Raw genomic sequence first — 12464 nt, forward strand, 5'->3', positions numbered from 1 at the left:
GGATGTCATAAGGTGAATGCACCAATTTGTAAGTCGCTCTGGATAAGAGCGTCTGCTAAATGACTTAAATGTAAATGTAAATGATTGTGTCGGGGCACAGAGCTGGGGAAGGGTACCAAAGCATTTCTGCAGCATTGAAGGTCCCCAGGAACACAGTGGCCTCCATCATTCTTAAATGGAAGAAGTTTGGAACCACCAAAGCTCTGCCTAGAGCTGGCCGCCCGACCAAACTGAGCAATAGGTAGAGAAGGGCCTTGGTCAGGGAGGTTACCAAGAACCCGATGGTCACTCCGACAGAGCTCCAGAGTGGAGATGGGAAAACCTTCCATAAGGACAACCAACTCCAACTTCATGGTAGAATTGTAAGACGGAAGCCACTCCTCAGTAAAAGGCATGGCCATGCTCCTGCTCCAGTTTCAACTGTTCTGCCTTACTATTATTCAACCATGCTGGTCATTTATGAACATTTGAACATCTTGGCCACGTTCTGTTATAATCTCCACCTGGCACAGCCAGAAGAGGACTGGCCACCCCACATATGCTCTCTCTAATTCTCTCTTTCTTTCTCTCTCTCGGAGGACCTGAGCCCTAGGACCGTGCCCCAGGACTACCTGACATGATGGCTCCTTGCTGTCCCCAGTCCATCTGACTGTGCTGCTGCTCCAGTTTCAACTGTTCTGCCTTATTATTATTTGACCATGCTGGTCATTTATGAACATTTGAACATCTTGGTCATGTTCTGTTATAATCTCTACCCGGCACAGCCAGAAGAGGACTGGCCACCCCACATAGCCCGGTTCCTCTCTAGGTTTCTTCCTAGGTTTTGGCCTTTCTAGGGAGTTTTTCCTAGCCACCGTGCTTTTACACCTGCATTGTTTGCTGTTTGGGGTTTTAGGCTGGGTTTCTGTACAGCACTTTGAGATATCAGCTGATGTACGAAGGGCTATATAAATAAATTTGATTTGATTTGATTTGATGACAGCCCGCTTGGAGTTTGTTAAAAGGCACCTAATGGACTCTCAGACCATGAGAAACAAGATTCTCTGGTCTGATGAAACCAAGATTGAACTATTTGGCCTAAATGCCAAGCTTCACGTCTGGAGGAAACCTGGCACCATCCCTACGGTGAAGCATGGTGGTGGCAGCATCATGCTGTGGGGATGTTTTTCCATCGGCAGGTACTGGAAGACCAGTCAAGAGTGAGGGAAAGATGAATGGAGCAAAGTCCAGAGAGATCCATGATGAAAACCTGCTCAGAGCGCTCAGGACCTCAGACTGGAGCGAGGGTTCACCTACCAACAGGACACTCACCCTAAGCACACAGCCAAGAGAACGCAGGAGTGGCTTCGGGACAAGTCACTGAATGTCTTTGAGTGGCCCAGCCAGAGCCCGGACTTCAATCCAATCAAGACCTGATAATAGCTGTGCAGCGACGCTCCCCATCCAACCTGACAGAGCTGGAGAGGATCAGCAGAGAAGAATGGGAGAAACTTCCCAAATACAGGTGTGCCTAGCTTGTAGCATCCTACCCAAGAAGACTCAATGCTGTAATCCCTGCCAAAGGTGCTTCAACAAAGTACTGAGTAAAGGGTATGATTACTTATGTCAATGTTTAAAAAAGCTGTTTTTGCTTTACAGGGGAAAAAACTATTTAACCCATTTTAGAATAAGGCTGTAACATAACAAAATGTGGATAAAGTAAAGTGGTCTGAATACTTTTCGAATGCACTGTACATTACATACATGTCTGTCAAAGAGACTGTAGTATATTCTAGAACTCGGCACAATGGGTTGAAGACTGACACAAACACCAAGTTACAACACCTTTTCACTGAGGCCTTAAATGAGCTAAATCATTTCATTAGCCAATGGCCATGCTTAGCTACAGTAGATTAGGTGGTTTGATGCCTAATTCCGCCTTTCTTTCTACTGCCATGCCTACTACATTGGGCCAGTAACCGAAAGGTTGCTGAATCGAATCCCAGAGCTGACAAGTTAAAAATCTGTAATTCTGCCCCTGAGCAAGACAGTTAACCCACTGTTCCTCGTCAGCCGATTAAGGCAGCCCCCCGACCTCTCTGATTCAGAGGGGATGGGTTAAATGCGGTAAGCACATTTCAGTTGAATGGATTCAGTTGTACAACTGACTAGTTATCCCCCTTTCCCTACTAGTACTGATCGAATTAATCCAGCCATAGTCTATGTACCCTGTGGAGTTGTGGTTCACTCGTAGAAAAGACGGTTCTTCCTAGAACCATAAAGGGTTTTTCAATTGACCCCATAGGAGAACACTCTGAAAATATTTTCAGGGGGTTCCAAGTGGAGCCCTTTAACTAATACAATGTTCTACGTGAAACCCTTGAAACCAAAAAGGGTTCTCCTATGGGGACAAATGAAGAAACCTTTTTACTAAGAGTTTGTGGGAAGGGCTTCATTAATGAGCTGTCCTCTCGTTTATCATTTTCATATGGAGTCAGCTATGCCAACTGCTAAGGGCAGCAACAGGCCGATTTAGAGTTTGAGATAAGCACGCTCAACTTGGACTCGCACATAAATCATTCATTAATGTCAATGGGAGATTAAGTGCACATCAAGAGAGCGGGAGAGAGCAGTCTGGTGAGGTACATACCCATGTGGAGGTTGTCCTCTGCAGGATCATCCAACACCTGCAACAATGATAACACATCATCAGGAATACCTCATATAATAGAATACACAACAGACCCTATAGAATAAGGACATGGCATTAGCATTACACTGAATAATGCAGCGTAACAAGTATTCATTTGCCTTTAAAGCAACTTTCTTTAGAGTATGTTAGATGCCAGTTCGAACTGAGGCCTAAACGAGGGGGATATTAATATCTAACATGTACTCTATCATTGTACTAACCATCTGTGACAAACGAAATTGCCATGTTATGTTTTACATTTTCCTCTAGCAGAAACAGTAATATTTTAAATGGAGAGAAAGGTTCTGAGCATAATAAGAACATTTTACTGGTCTAGAATCCAATATTGGCTGTAAAATTAATTAACAAAGCACTATTAATATGGTCCCATCCTAGACCCAACCCACGCTCAGTACAGTAGAACAGTGTTTGCCAAACTGTTTCACTAGGGCCCCCCTTACATCATTGGGGACACCCCGCATCATTTTAAAGCTCATTTCCTGCAATTCTATTTTTTTTGCCATGGGATGGAAACAACATTTAGCAGTTTTAAAGCTAATTTCCTGTTCATGTGATAGCAAAATCAATGATCAAAAACATCTAGCTAAAAAATGTTAGCTGACATGGGCTTGGACTTTTCTGGTCTGAAATGTTAGAAATGTCTTTCTTTCTTAATGCGTTTGAGCCAATCAGTTGTGTTGTGACCAGATAGGGTTGGTGTACAGAATATAGCCTATTTGCTCATTTCTCTTTGCTTATTTGAGCTGCTCTTGCCATAATATGGACTTGGTCTTTTATCAAATAAGGCTTTTCTGTATACCACCCCTACCTTGTCACAACACAACTGGCTCAAACGCATTAAGAAGGAATGAAATTCCACAAATTAACTTTTAAGAAGGCACACCTGTTAATTGAAATGCATACCAGGTGACTACCTCATGAAGTTGGTTGAGAGAATGCCAAGAGTGTGCAAAGCTGTCATCAAGGCAAAGGGCGGCTACTTTGAAGAATCTCAAATATAAAATATATTTTGATTTGTTTAACACTTTTTTTGGTTACCACATGATTCCATATGTGTTATTTCATAGTTCTGATGTCTTCGCTACTATTCTACAATGTAGAAAATAGTTAAATAAAGAAAAACCCTTGAATGAGTAGGTGTGACCAAACATTTGACTAGTACTGTACATATATACATACATAACATATACAGATAAATAAATACATACAAATAAAACAGAAGGCATTTGAACCCAGTCTAGCACAATGAGAAGATTCATGTGGGACACAAGCATATACACAATATATACACACGTGCCATTTACCACATGGAAGCTAATTATTTTCAGAATTGAATTATAGGTAGCCATTTTTCTTTTATTCCTGGCTTTATCTAAATATTCCGCAAACGGAAATACACAATGAACAAAAACATTTCAGTTTCTCCTCATTGCTCAGCCACATAATGCAAGGGTTTGTTTGAATTCAAGACCAGATTGATCTCAGTTTGTCATTGTCAGATTAGCCACGCATTTCGGTTTCTTAATCCGGCCCTGGGAAAGGAGGGCGGCTGGCTGCTCTGGGATGGGGCTGTAGAGTTGAAATACTAAGCTAAGAGGAGCTCCACTTTCACTGTAAACTCATTACGAATGACTGGCACAGTGCTGCTGGGAGCCCCAGAGGTACCCATGGCCACCCACTGACTCCATCCCATCCCCAGTTCCTCCACCCTGCCCTCCTTTCACTGTAAACTCATTATGACTGGTGGGCCTGGCATGGTGCCACCCACTGACTCCAGCCCTCCCCGAGCGCTCTATCCACCAACACCTAGCCCTCCACCCACCCAGCTCTCCATCCTGCTCTGATGAGGCACCCAATTACGGCTGGGAGCCCCCGCCATCTGCCTGTGATTGAAGAGCACTCTGATGGTGTCACATGGGAGAGGAGAGAGGGTCAGTGCGGTGCTTGTCTGTCTATCATCTCTAAATCAGTGCCTCTCCCATCTATTCCCATCTCCTTTACATAAGCCACTGTGGTTGCATCGCAGAACTTGGTTGCATCCCAAATGGCACCCTATCCCATATAAAGTACACTCCTTCCCAGCTAGCACATTTGGTTCCTTGGAAATTGTGTGTCTGTTTCTGGTTTCACATTATTGTGGGAATGAAGCCATAAATAGAATGACCGGTAAAAGTAAATGTTTTTTCAACATTGTGAGAAGAGAAGTGAAAAATGTTGCCTGTTCTGGGTACATACACTACCGTTCAAAAGTTTGGGGTCACTTAGAAATGTCATTGTTTTTGAAAGACAAGCAATTTTTTGTCCATTAAAATAACATCAAATTGATCAGAAATAAAGTGTAGACATTGCTAATGTTGTAAATGAGTATTGCAACAGGAAACTGAAGATTTTTAATGGAATATCTACATAGGTTTACAAAGGCCCATTATCAGCAACCATCACTCCTGTGTTCCAATAGCACGTTGTGTTAGCTAATCCAAATTCATAATTTTAAAAGGCTAATTGATCATTAGAAAACCCTTTTCCAATTATGTTGGCACAGCTGAAAACTGGTGTCCTGATTAAAGAAGCAATAAAACTGGCCTTCTTTGGACTCATTGAGTATCTGGAGCATCAACATTTGTGGGTTCGATTACAGGCTCAAAATGGCCAGAAACAAAGATCTTCTGAATCTCATCAGTATATTGATGTTCTGAGAAATGAAGGCCATTCTATGTGAGAAATTGCCAAAAAAAGTGAAGATCTCGTACAAAGCTGTGTACATTTTTAGTTTTCTGGGATGTTCTGAGAACGTTTTACTCTGGTTCTGTGAAACAATGGGAACTTGTATACTCACTTTTGAGAAAAATGGCCTTTGAATGTTTTGGTACCTACTGTAGAGCTCTTATTTGCCTAAACTTATTCAGCATCGTTCACACCCTCGTAAGCTTTAGCCACACCTATCTCTGCTTTTCCAACAGTCATGAAGGAGTTCCCACATAAGCTGAGCACTTGTTCCCTGCTTTTCCTTCACTCTGTGGTCCAACTCATCCCAAACCATCTCAATTGGGTTGAGGTCTGGTGATTGTGGAGGCCAGGTCATCTGATGCAGCGTTCCATCCCTCTCCATCTTGGTCAAATAGCCCTTCACAGCCTGGAGATGTGTTGGGTCATTGTCCTGTTGAAAAACAAATAATAGTCCCACTAAGCGCAAACCAGATGAGATGGCATATCACTGCAGAATGCAGTGGTAGCCATGCTGGTTGAGTGTACCTAATCAATCGCAGACAGTGTCACCTGTAAAGCACCCCCGCATCACACCTCCTCCTCCATGCTTCACGGTGGGAACCGCACATGCAGAGATCATCCGTACATCTACTCTGCGTCTCACAAAGACATGGCGGTTGGAACCAAAAATCTTAAATTTGGACTCATCAGACCAAGGACAGATTTCCACTGGTCTAATGTCCATTGCTCATGTTTCTGTTATTGGAACTCTGTGAAACATTTATTTGGGCTGCAAATTCTGAGGCTGGTAACTGTAATGAACTTATCCTCTGCAGCAGAGGTAACTCTGGGTCTTCCTGTCCTGTGGCGGTCCTCATGAGAGACAGTTTCATCATAGCGCTTGATGGTTTTGCGACTGCAGTTGAAGAAACTTTAAAAGTTCTTGAATGTTTGACCTTCATGTCTTAAAGTAATGATGGTCTGTTGTTTATCTTTGCTTATTTGAGCTGTTCTTGCCATAATATGAACTTGCTCTTTTTCCAAATAGGTGCTATCTTCTTTTTACCACCCATACCTTGTCACAACACAACTGATTGGCTCAAACACATTAACTTCTTCGATATAGGGGGCGCTCTTTTAATTTTTGGATAAAAAAACGTTCCCGTTTTAAACAAGATATTTTTTCACGAAAAGATGCTCGACTATGCATATAATTGACAGCTTTGGAAAGAAAACAGTCTGACGTTTCCAAAACTGCAAGGATATTATCTATGAGTGCCACAGAACTGATGCTACAGGCAAAACCAAGATGAAATTTCAAACAGGAAATGTCCCAGATTTTGAAGGCGCTGTGTTCCAATGTCTCCTTATATGGCTGTGAAGGCGCAAGGAATGAGCCTACACTTTCTGTCGTTTCCCCAAGGTGTCTGCAGCATTGTGACGTATTTGTAGGCATATCATTGGAAGATTGACCATAAGAGACTACATTTACCAGGTGCTCGCTTAGTGTCCTCCGTTGCAATTATTGCGTAATCTCCAGCTGCGTGTATTTTTCCATTTGCGTCAGAGGAGAAACCCAACGGCCACGAATTACTTATCATCGAATAGATATGTGAAAAAAACCTTGAGGATGGATTCTAAACAACGTTTGCCATGTTTCTGTCGATATTATGGAGTTAATTTGAAAAAAGTTTGCCGTTGTAATGACTGAATTTTTGGGGGTTATTCTTAGCCAAACGTGATGAACAAAACGGAGCGATTTCTCCTACACAAATAATCTTTTTGGAAAAACTGAACATTTGCTATCTAACTGAGAGTCTCCTCATTGAAAACATCCGAAGTTCTTCAAAGGTGAATGATTCTATTTGAATGCTTTTCTTGTTTTTGTGAAAATGTTCCCTGCTGAATGCTAGGCTTAATGCTATGCTAGCTATCAATACTCTTACACAAATGCTTGTGTAGCTATGGTTGAAAAGCATATTTTGAAAATCTGGGATGACAGTGTTGTTGTTAACAAAAGGCTAAGCTTGTGAGCCAATATATTTATTTCATTTCATTTGCGATTTTCATGAATAGTTAACGTTACGTTATGGTAATGAGCTTGAGGCTATGATTACGCTCCCGGATACGGGATTGCTCGACGCAAGAAGTTAAGAAGGAAAGAAATTAAACAAATACATTTTTAACAAGGCACACCAGTTAATTGAAATGTATTTCAGGTGACTACCTCATGAAGTTGGTTGAGAGAATGCCAAGTGTGTGCAAAGCTTTACCTACTCGTCAGCAAATTCTTACAAGGCACCCCGCCCTCCTCCCCCTTTTTCTCAGTCTTTTCTTCACGCTGATGACAGGGATTTGGGCCTTGTCTTGGCAAAACAGCATATCCTTTGCGTTCTACTCATTAAAGAAGAAATCTTTGTCCAGTTCAAGGTGAGTAATCGCTGTTCTGTAGTCCAGAAGCTGTTTTCGGTCATAAGAGACGGTACCAGCAACATTATGTATAAAATTTGTTACAAGCAAAAAACAAACAAAATAGCACAGTTGGTTAGGAACTCGTAAAACGGCAACCATCCCTCCGGCGCCATTATTAAATGTATCTACTGTTACACACCGTATGTACCTGTATGTATAGAGCATAATGTATTTACTGTTTTATTCACATTTTCCATTAAAACTAAAGTAAAACTAAGAGTAAATGCATGCTCTTCAACCGATCGCTGCCTGCACCTGCCCGCCTGTCCAACATCACTACTCTGGACAGCTCTGACTTAGAATACGTGGACAACTACAAATACCTAGGTGTCTGGTTAGACTGTAAACTCTCCTTCCAGACCCACATCAAACATCTCCAATCCAAAGTTAAATCTAGAATTGGCTTCCTATTTCGCAACAAAGCATCCTTCACACATGCTGCCAAACATACCCTTGTAAAATTGACCATCCTACCAATCCTCGACTTTGCCTCCAATACCTTACTCAACAAATTGGATGCAGTCTATCACAGTGCAATCCGTTTTGTCACCAAAGCCCCATATACTACCCACCATTGCGACCTGTACACTCTCGTTGGCTGGCCCTCGGTTCATACTCGTCGCCAAACCCACTGGCTCCATGTCATCTACAAGACCCTGCTAGGTAAAGTCCCCCCTTATCTCAGCTCGTTGGTCATCATAGCATCACCCACCTGTAGCACGCTCTTCAGCAGGTATATCTCTCTGGTCACCCCCAAAACCAATTCTTTCTTTGGCCGCCTCTCCTTCCAGTTCTCTGCTGCCAATGACTGGAACGAACTACAAAAATCTCTGAAACTGGAAACACTTATCTCCCTCACTAGCTTTAAGCACCAACTGTCAGAGCAGCTCACAGATTACTGCACCTGTACATAGCCCACCTATAATTTAGCCCAAACAACTACCTCTTTCCCTACTGTATTTATTTATTTATTTTGCACCCCATTATTTTTATTTCTACTTTGCACATTCTTCCACTGCAAATCTACCATTCCAGTGTTTTACTTGCTATATTGTATTTACTTTGCCACCATGACCTTTTTTTGCCTTTACCTCCCTTATCTCACCTCATTTGCTCACATCGTATATAGACTTGTTTATACTGTATTATTGACTGTATGTTTGTTTTACTCCATGTGTAACTCTGTGTCGTTGTATGGGTCAAACTGCTTTGCCATGTCGCAATTGTAAATGAGAACTTGTTCTCAACTTGCCTACCTGGTTAAATAAAGGTGAAATATATATATATATATTTTTTTTTAAAGTACTGGTGACAAATTATGCCTTTTGTTATAACGTCTTTGTTCTGACAGGCTTGAAGCTGGCAGAAGTACTCATAGAAGGACTGGATGTTGTGCTGGAGCATAGACATAAATGTTAGATATTTACAGTTGAAGTCGAAAGTTTACATACGCTTATGTTGGAGTCATTAAAACTCTTTTTTTCAAACACTCCACAAATGTCTTGTTAACAAACTATAAGTCGGCAAGTCGGTTAGGACATCTACTTTGTGCATGACACAAGTCATTTTCCCAACAATTGTTTACAGACAGATTATTTAACTTATAATTCACTGTAATCACAATTCCAGTGGGTCAGAAATGTACATACACTAAGTTGACTGTGCCTTTAAAGAGCTTGGAAAATTCCAGAAAATGATGTCATGGCTTTAGAAGCTTCTGATAGGCTAATTGACATCATTAGAGTCAATTGGAGGTGTACCTGTGGATGTATTTCAAAGCCTACCTTCAAACTCAGTGCATCTTTGCTTGACATCATGGTAAAATCAAAAGAAATCAGCCAAGACCTCAGAAAAAACATTGTAGACCTCCACAAGTCTGGTTCATCTTTAGGAGCAATTTCCAAATGCCTGAAGGTACCACGTTCATCTGTACAAACAATAGTACGCAAGTATAAACACCACGGGACCACGCAGCCAACATACCGCTCAGGAAGGAGACGCATTCTGTCTCCTAGAGATGAACGGTACTTTGGTGCGAAAAGTGCAAGTCAATCCCAGAACAGAACAGCAAAGGACATTGTGAAGATGCTGGTGGAGACAGGTACAAAAGTATCTATATCCACAGTAAAATAAGTCCTATATCGACATAACCTGAAAGGTCGCTCAGCAAGGAAGAAGCCACTGCTCCAAAACTGCCATAAAAAAGCCAGACTATGGTTTGCAGCTGTGGTCTGATGAAACAAAAATAGAACAGTTTGGCTATAATGACCATTATTATGTTTGGAGGAAAAAGGGGGAGGCTTGCAAGCAGAAGAACACCATCCCAACCGTGAAGCACGGTGTGGCATCATCATGTTGTGGGGGTGCTTTGCTGCAGGAAGGACTGGTGCACAAAATAAATGGCATCATGAGGAGGGAACATTATGTGGATATATTGAAGCAACATTGTTAAGGGAATTTTTATCAATGATGACTAATTATGTATACATTTCAATCAGGACTGACTAATCAGAATACTATTATGTTACTGTATATGTACTAATCCGAATACTATTATGTTACTGTATATGTACTAATCAGAATACTACTGCTGAAACTAATGACGTAATTTTCAGTTTATAACCTGTGGTAAACTGTATCATATTCAGTACTCTTGTGAATAAACTCTGCTGGTTGACTTTAAGACTGGGCTCTGTCCATTATTATAGAATAAGGGTCTTACAAATCCTTATGAATTGACAGAGTGTTTAATTTTAATTTGGTATTAAAACAGAGCAATTTAATTCCTGTAACAAACATCTCCAGAAGTTAAAGCTTGGTCGCAAATGGGTCTTCTAAATGGACAATGACCCCAAGCATACTTCCAAAGTTGTGGTAAAATGGCTTTAGGACAACCAAGTCAAGGTATTGGAGTGGCCATCACAACGTCCTGACCTTAATCCAATAGACAATGTGTGGGCAGAACTGAAAATGCGTGTGCGAGCAAGGAGGCCTACAAACCTGACTCAGTTACACCAGCTCGTTCAGGAGGAATGGGCTAAAATTCACCCAACTTATTGTGGGAAGCTTGTGGGAGACTACCTGAAGCGTTTTACCTAAGTTAAACAATTTAAAGGCAATGCTACTAAATACTAATTGAGTGGATGTAAACTTCTGACCCACTGGGAATGTGATGAAAGAAATAAAAGCTGAAATGAATCATTCTCTCTACTATTAATCTGACGTTTCACATTCTTAAAATAAAGTGGTGATTCTAACTGACGTAAAACAGGGAATTTGTACTTGGATTAAACGTCGGGAATTGTGAAAAACTGAGTTTAAATGTATTTGGCTATGGTGTATGTAAACTTCCGACTTCAGCTGTATATTTTTTATATATTTTTAAAAACCTTTAGGAAACGTTAGGCAGAAGTACTGAAATTCTCATAGAAGAACGTTGTATTCGTTGTACTATTTGAGAACACTCCATTGTCAAACCAGTTGAAGAACGTCTCTAGAACATTACCCAAAATGGTATTAAAAAATGGTATTAAATGTAAACATGTTTGAAGAAACTTCTGTTAAAGTAATGAAATACCAATAAAATAACGTTTTGTGCTGAGAATGTTCCAAAGCCAAGCAATTGTATTGCACCATTCCCTGAAAATTGTGGGAAGGTTGTAAAAATAAGGATGGGACAACCACGCTCTCACCAAACTTTAAAAAACCTATGGTTCTCAGAACGTTATGTGCTAGCTGGGTAGGCTATATCCTCACCTCCACCAGTTTGACTATGTTGAGATGGTCCAGCTTCCTGAGTATGGCAATCTCCTGGTAGACCCTCTCCAGGGGGCCTAGTACTTTGGGCTGCTCTCCTTGGACCGCCACCTTGGGTCCTCTAGGAGGGGGGCGACCTGCAGGGAATCACAACAGCCACACAAACCACCAACCTCACGTTAGCTGACAATTCCATTAAATTCAATACAATTGTATTAATCTCTTCAGGTGCAATTAAGAAAGGCAATTTACTTGAAAGCATCCTAATCAACACCCTCCACAACAAAGTCCCTGTTAGCAGTCTCACAAAGCATATACGAGACACGAGTCGATAATTATACTTAAAATCACTCATATCTGGGTACATGCTACTGCTTAAGATTAGTCTGACCACATTTAAAATACCCAATTGTGGGGACAAGGGAATGATTTTGAGGGACATTCACGAGACAGACTAGTGTAGCTTACGTAGAACAGCGAGTGTGAAACTGAATGGGATTTTTTATTCATATTTTAATAGGCTTCATATAGCCTACCATTTGTATTTCATATGAATACTTTTGCTTATTCAATCAGATCACTAACATATGCCTACGGCATTGCACCAAATCTTGTTTCATAAACATCTAATCTGTTCTTCAGAACTAAAGATTTGCTTGTTTTGACTGTTGACCAATGACCAGTCATCAGCATTGGCGCACAAAAATGGGCAAACATATGTCACGCCCTGACCTTAGAGAGACTTTTTTCAAGTCTCTTTTTGGTTTGGTCAGGGTGTGATTTGGGTGGGCATTATATGTCCTTTATTTCTATGATTTGTGTTTCTATGTGTTGGCCG

At 41.2% G+C, this 12464-nt stretch overlaps 1 protein-coding gene across 3 annotated transcripts in view; it reads right to left on the reverse strand.

The window, feature by feature from the left end:
- The window catches only part of LOC124000464 (calcium/calmodulin-dependent protein kinase kinase 1-like), a 124882-nt gene that overhangs the window by 39332 nt on the left and 73086 nt on the right, over window positions 1–12464 (reverse strand). For all 3 annotated transcript variants that reach the window (XM_046306826.1, XM_046306824.1, XM_046306825.1), the window contains exons 6-7: window positions 11627–11763; window positions 2630–2666 (exon numbers count right to left, since the gene is read on the reverse strand). In XM_046306826.1, the coding sequence (XP_046162782.1) occupies window positions 2630–2666; window positions 11627–11763 (174 nt within the window). The remainder of the gene's footprint in view (window positions 1–2629; window positions 2667–11626; window positions 11764–12464) is intronic.

This window comes from Oncorhynchus gorbuscha, linkage group LG16, assembly GCF_021184085.1.
Source record: "Oncorhynchus gorbuscha isolate QuinsamMale2020 ecotype Even-year linkage group LG16, OgorEven_v1.0, whole genome shotgun sequence".
In the NCBI taxonomy this organism is placed as follows: domain Eukaryota; kingdom Metazoa; phylum Chordata; class Actinopteri; order Salmoniformes; family Salmonidae; genus Oncorhynchus; species Oncorhynchus gorbuscha.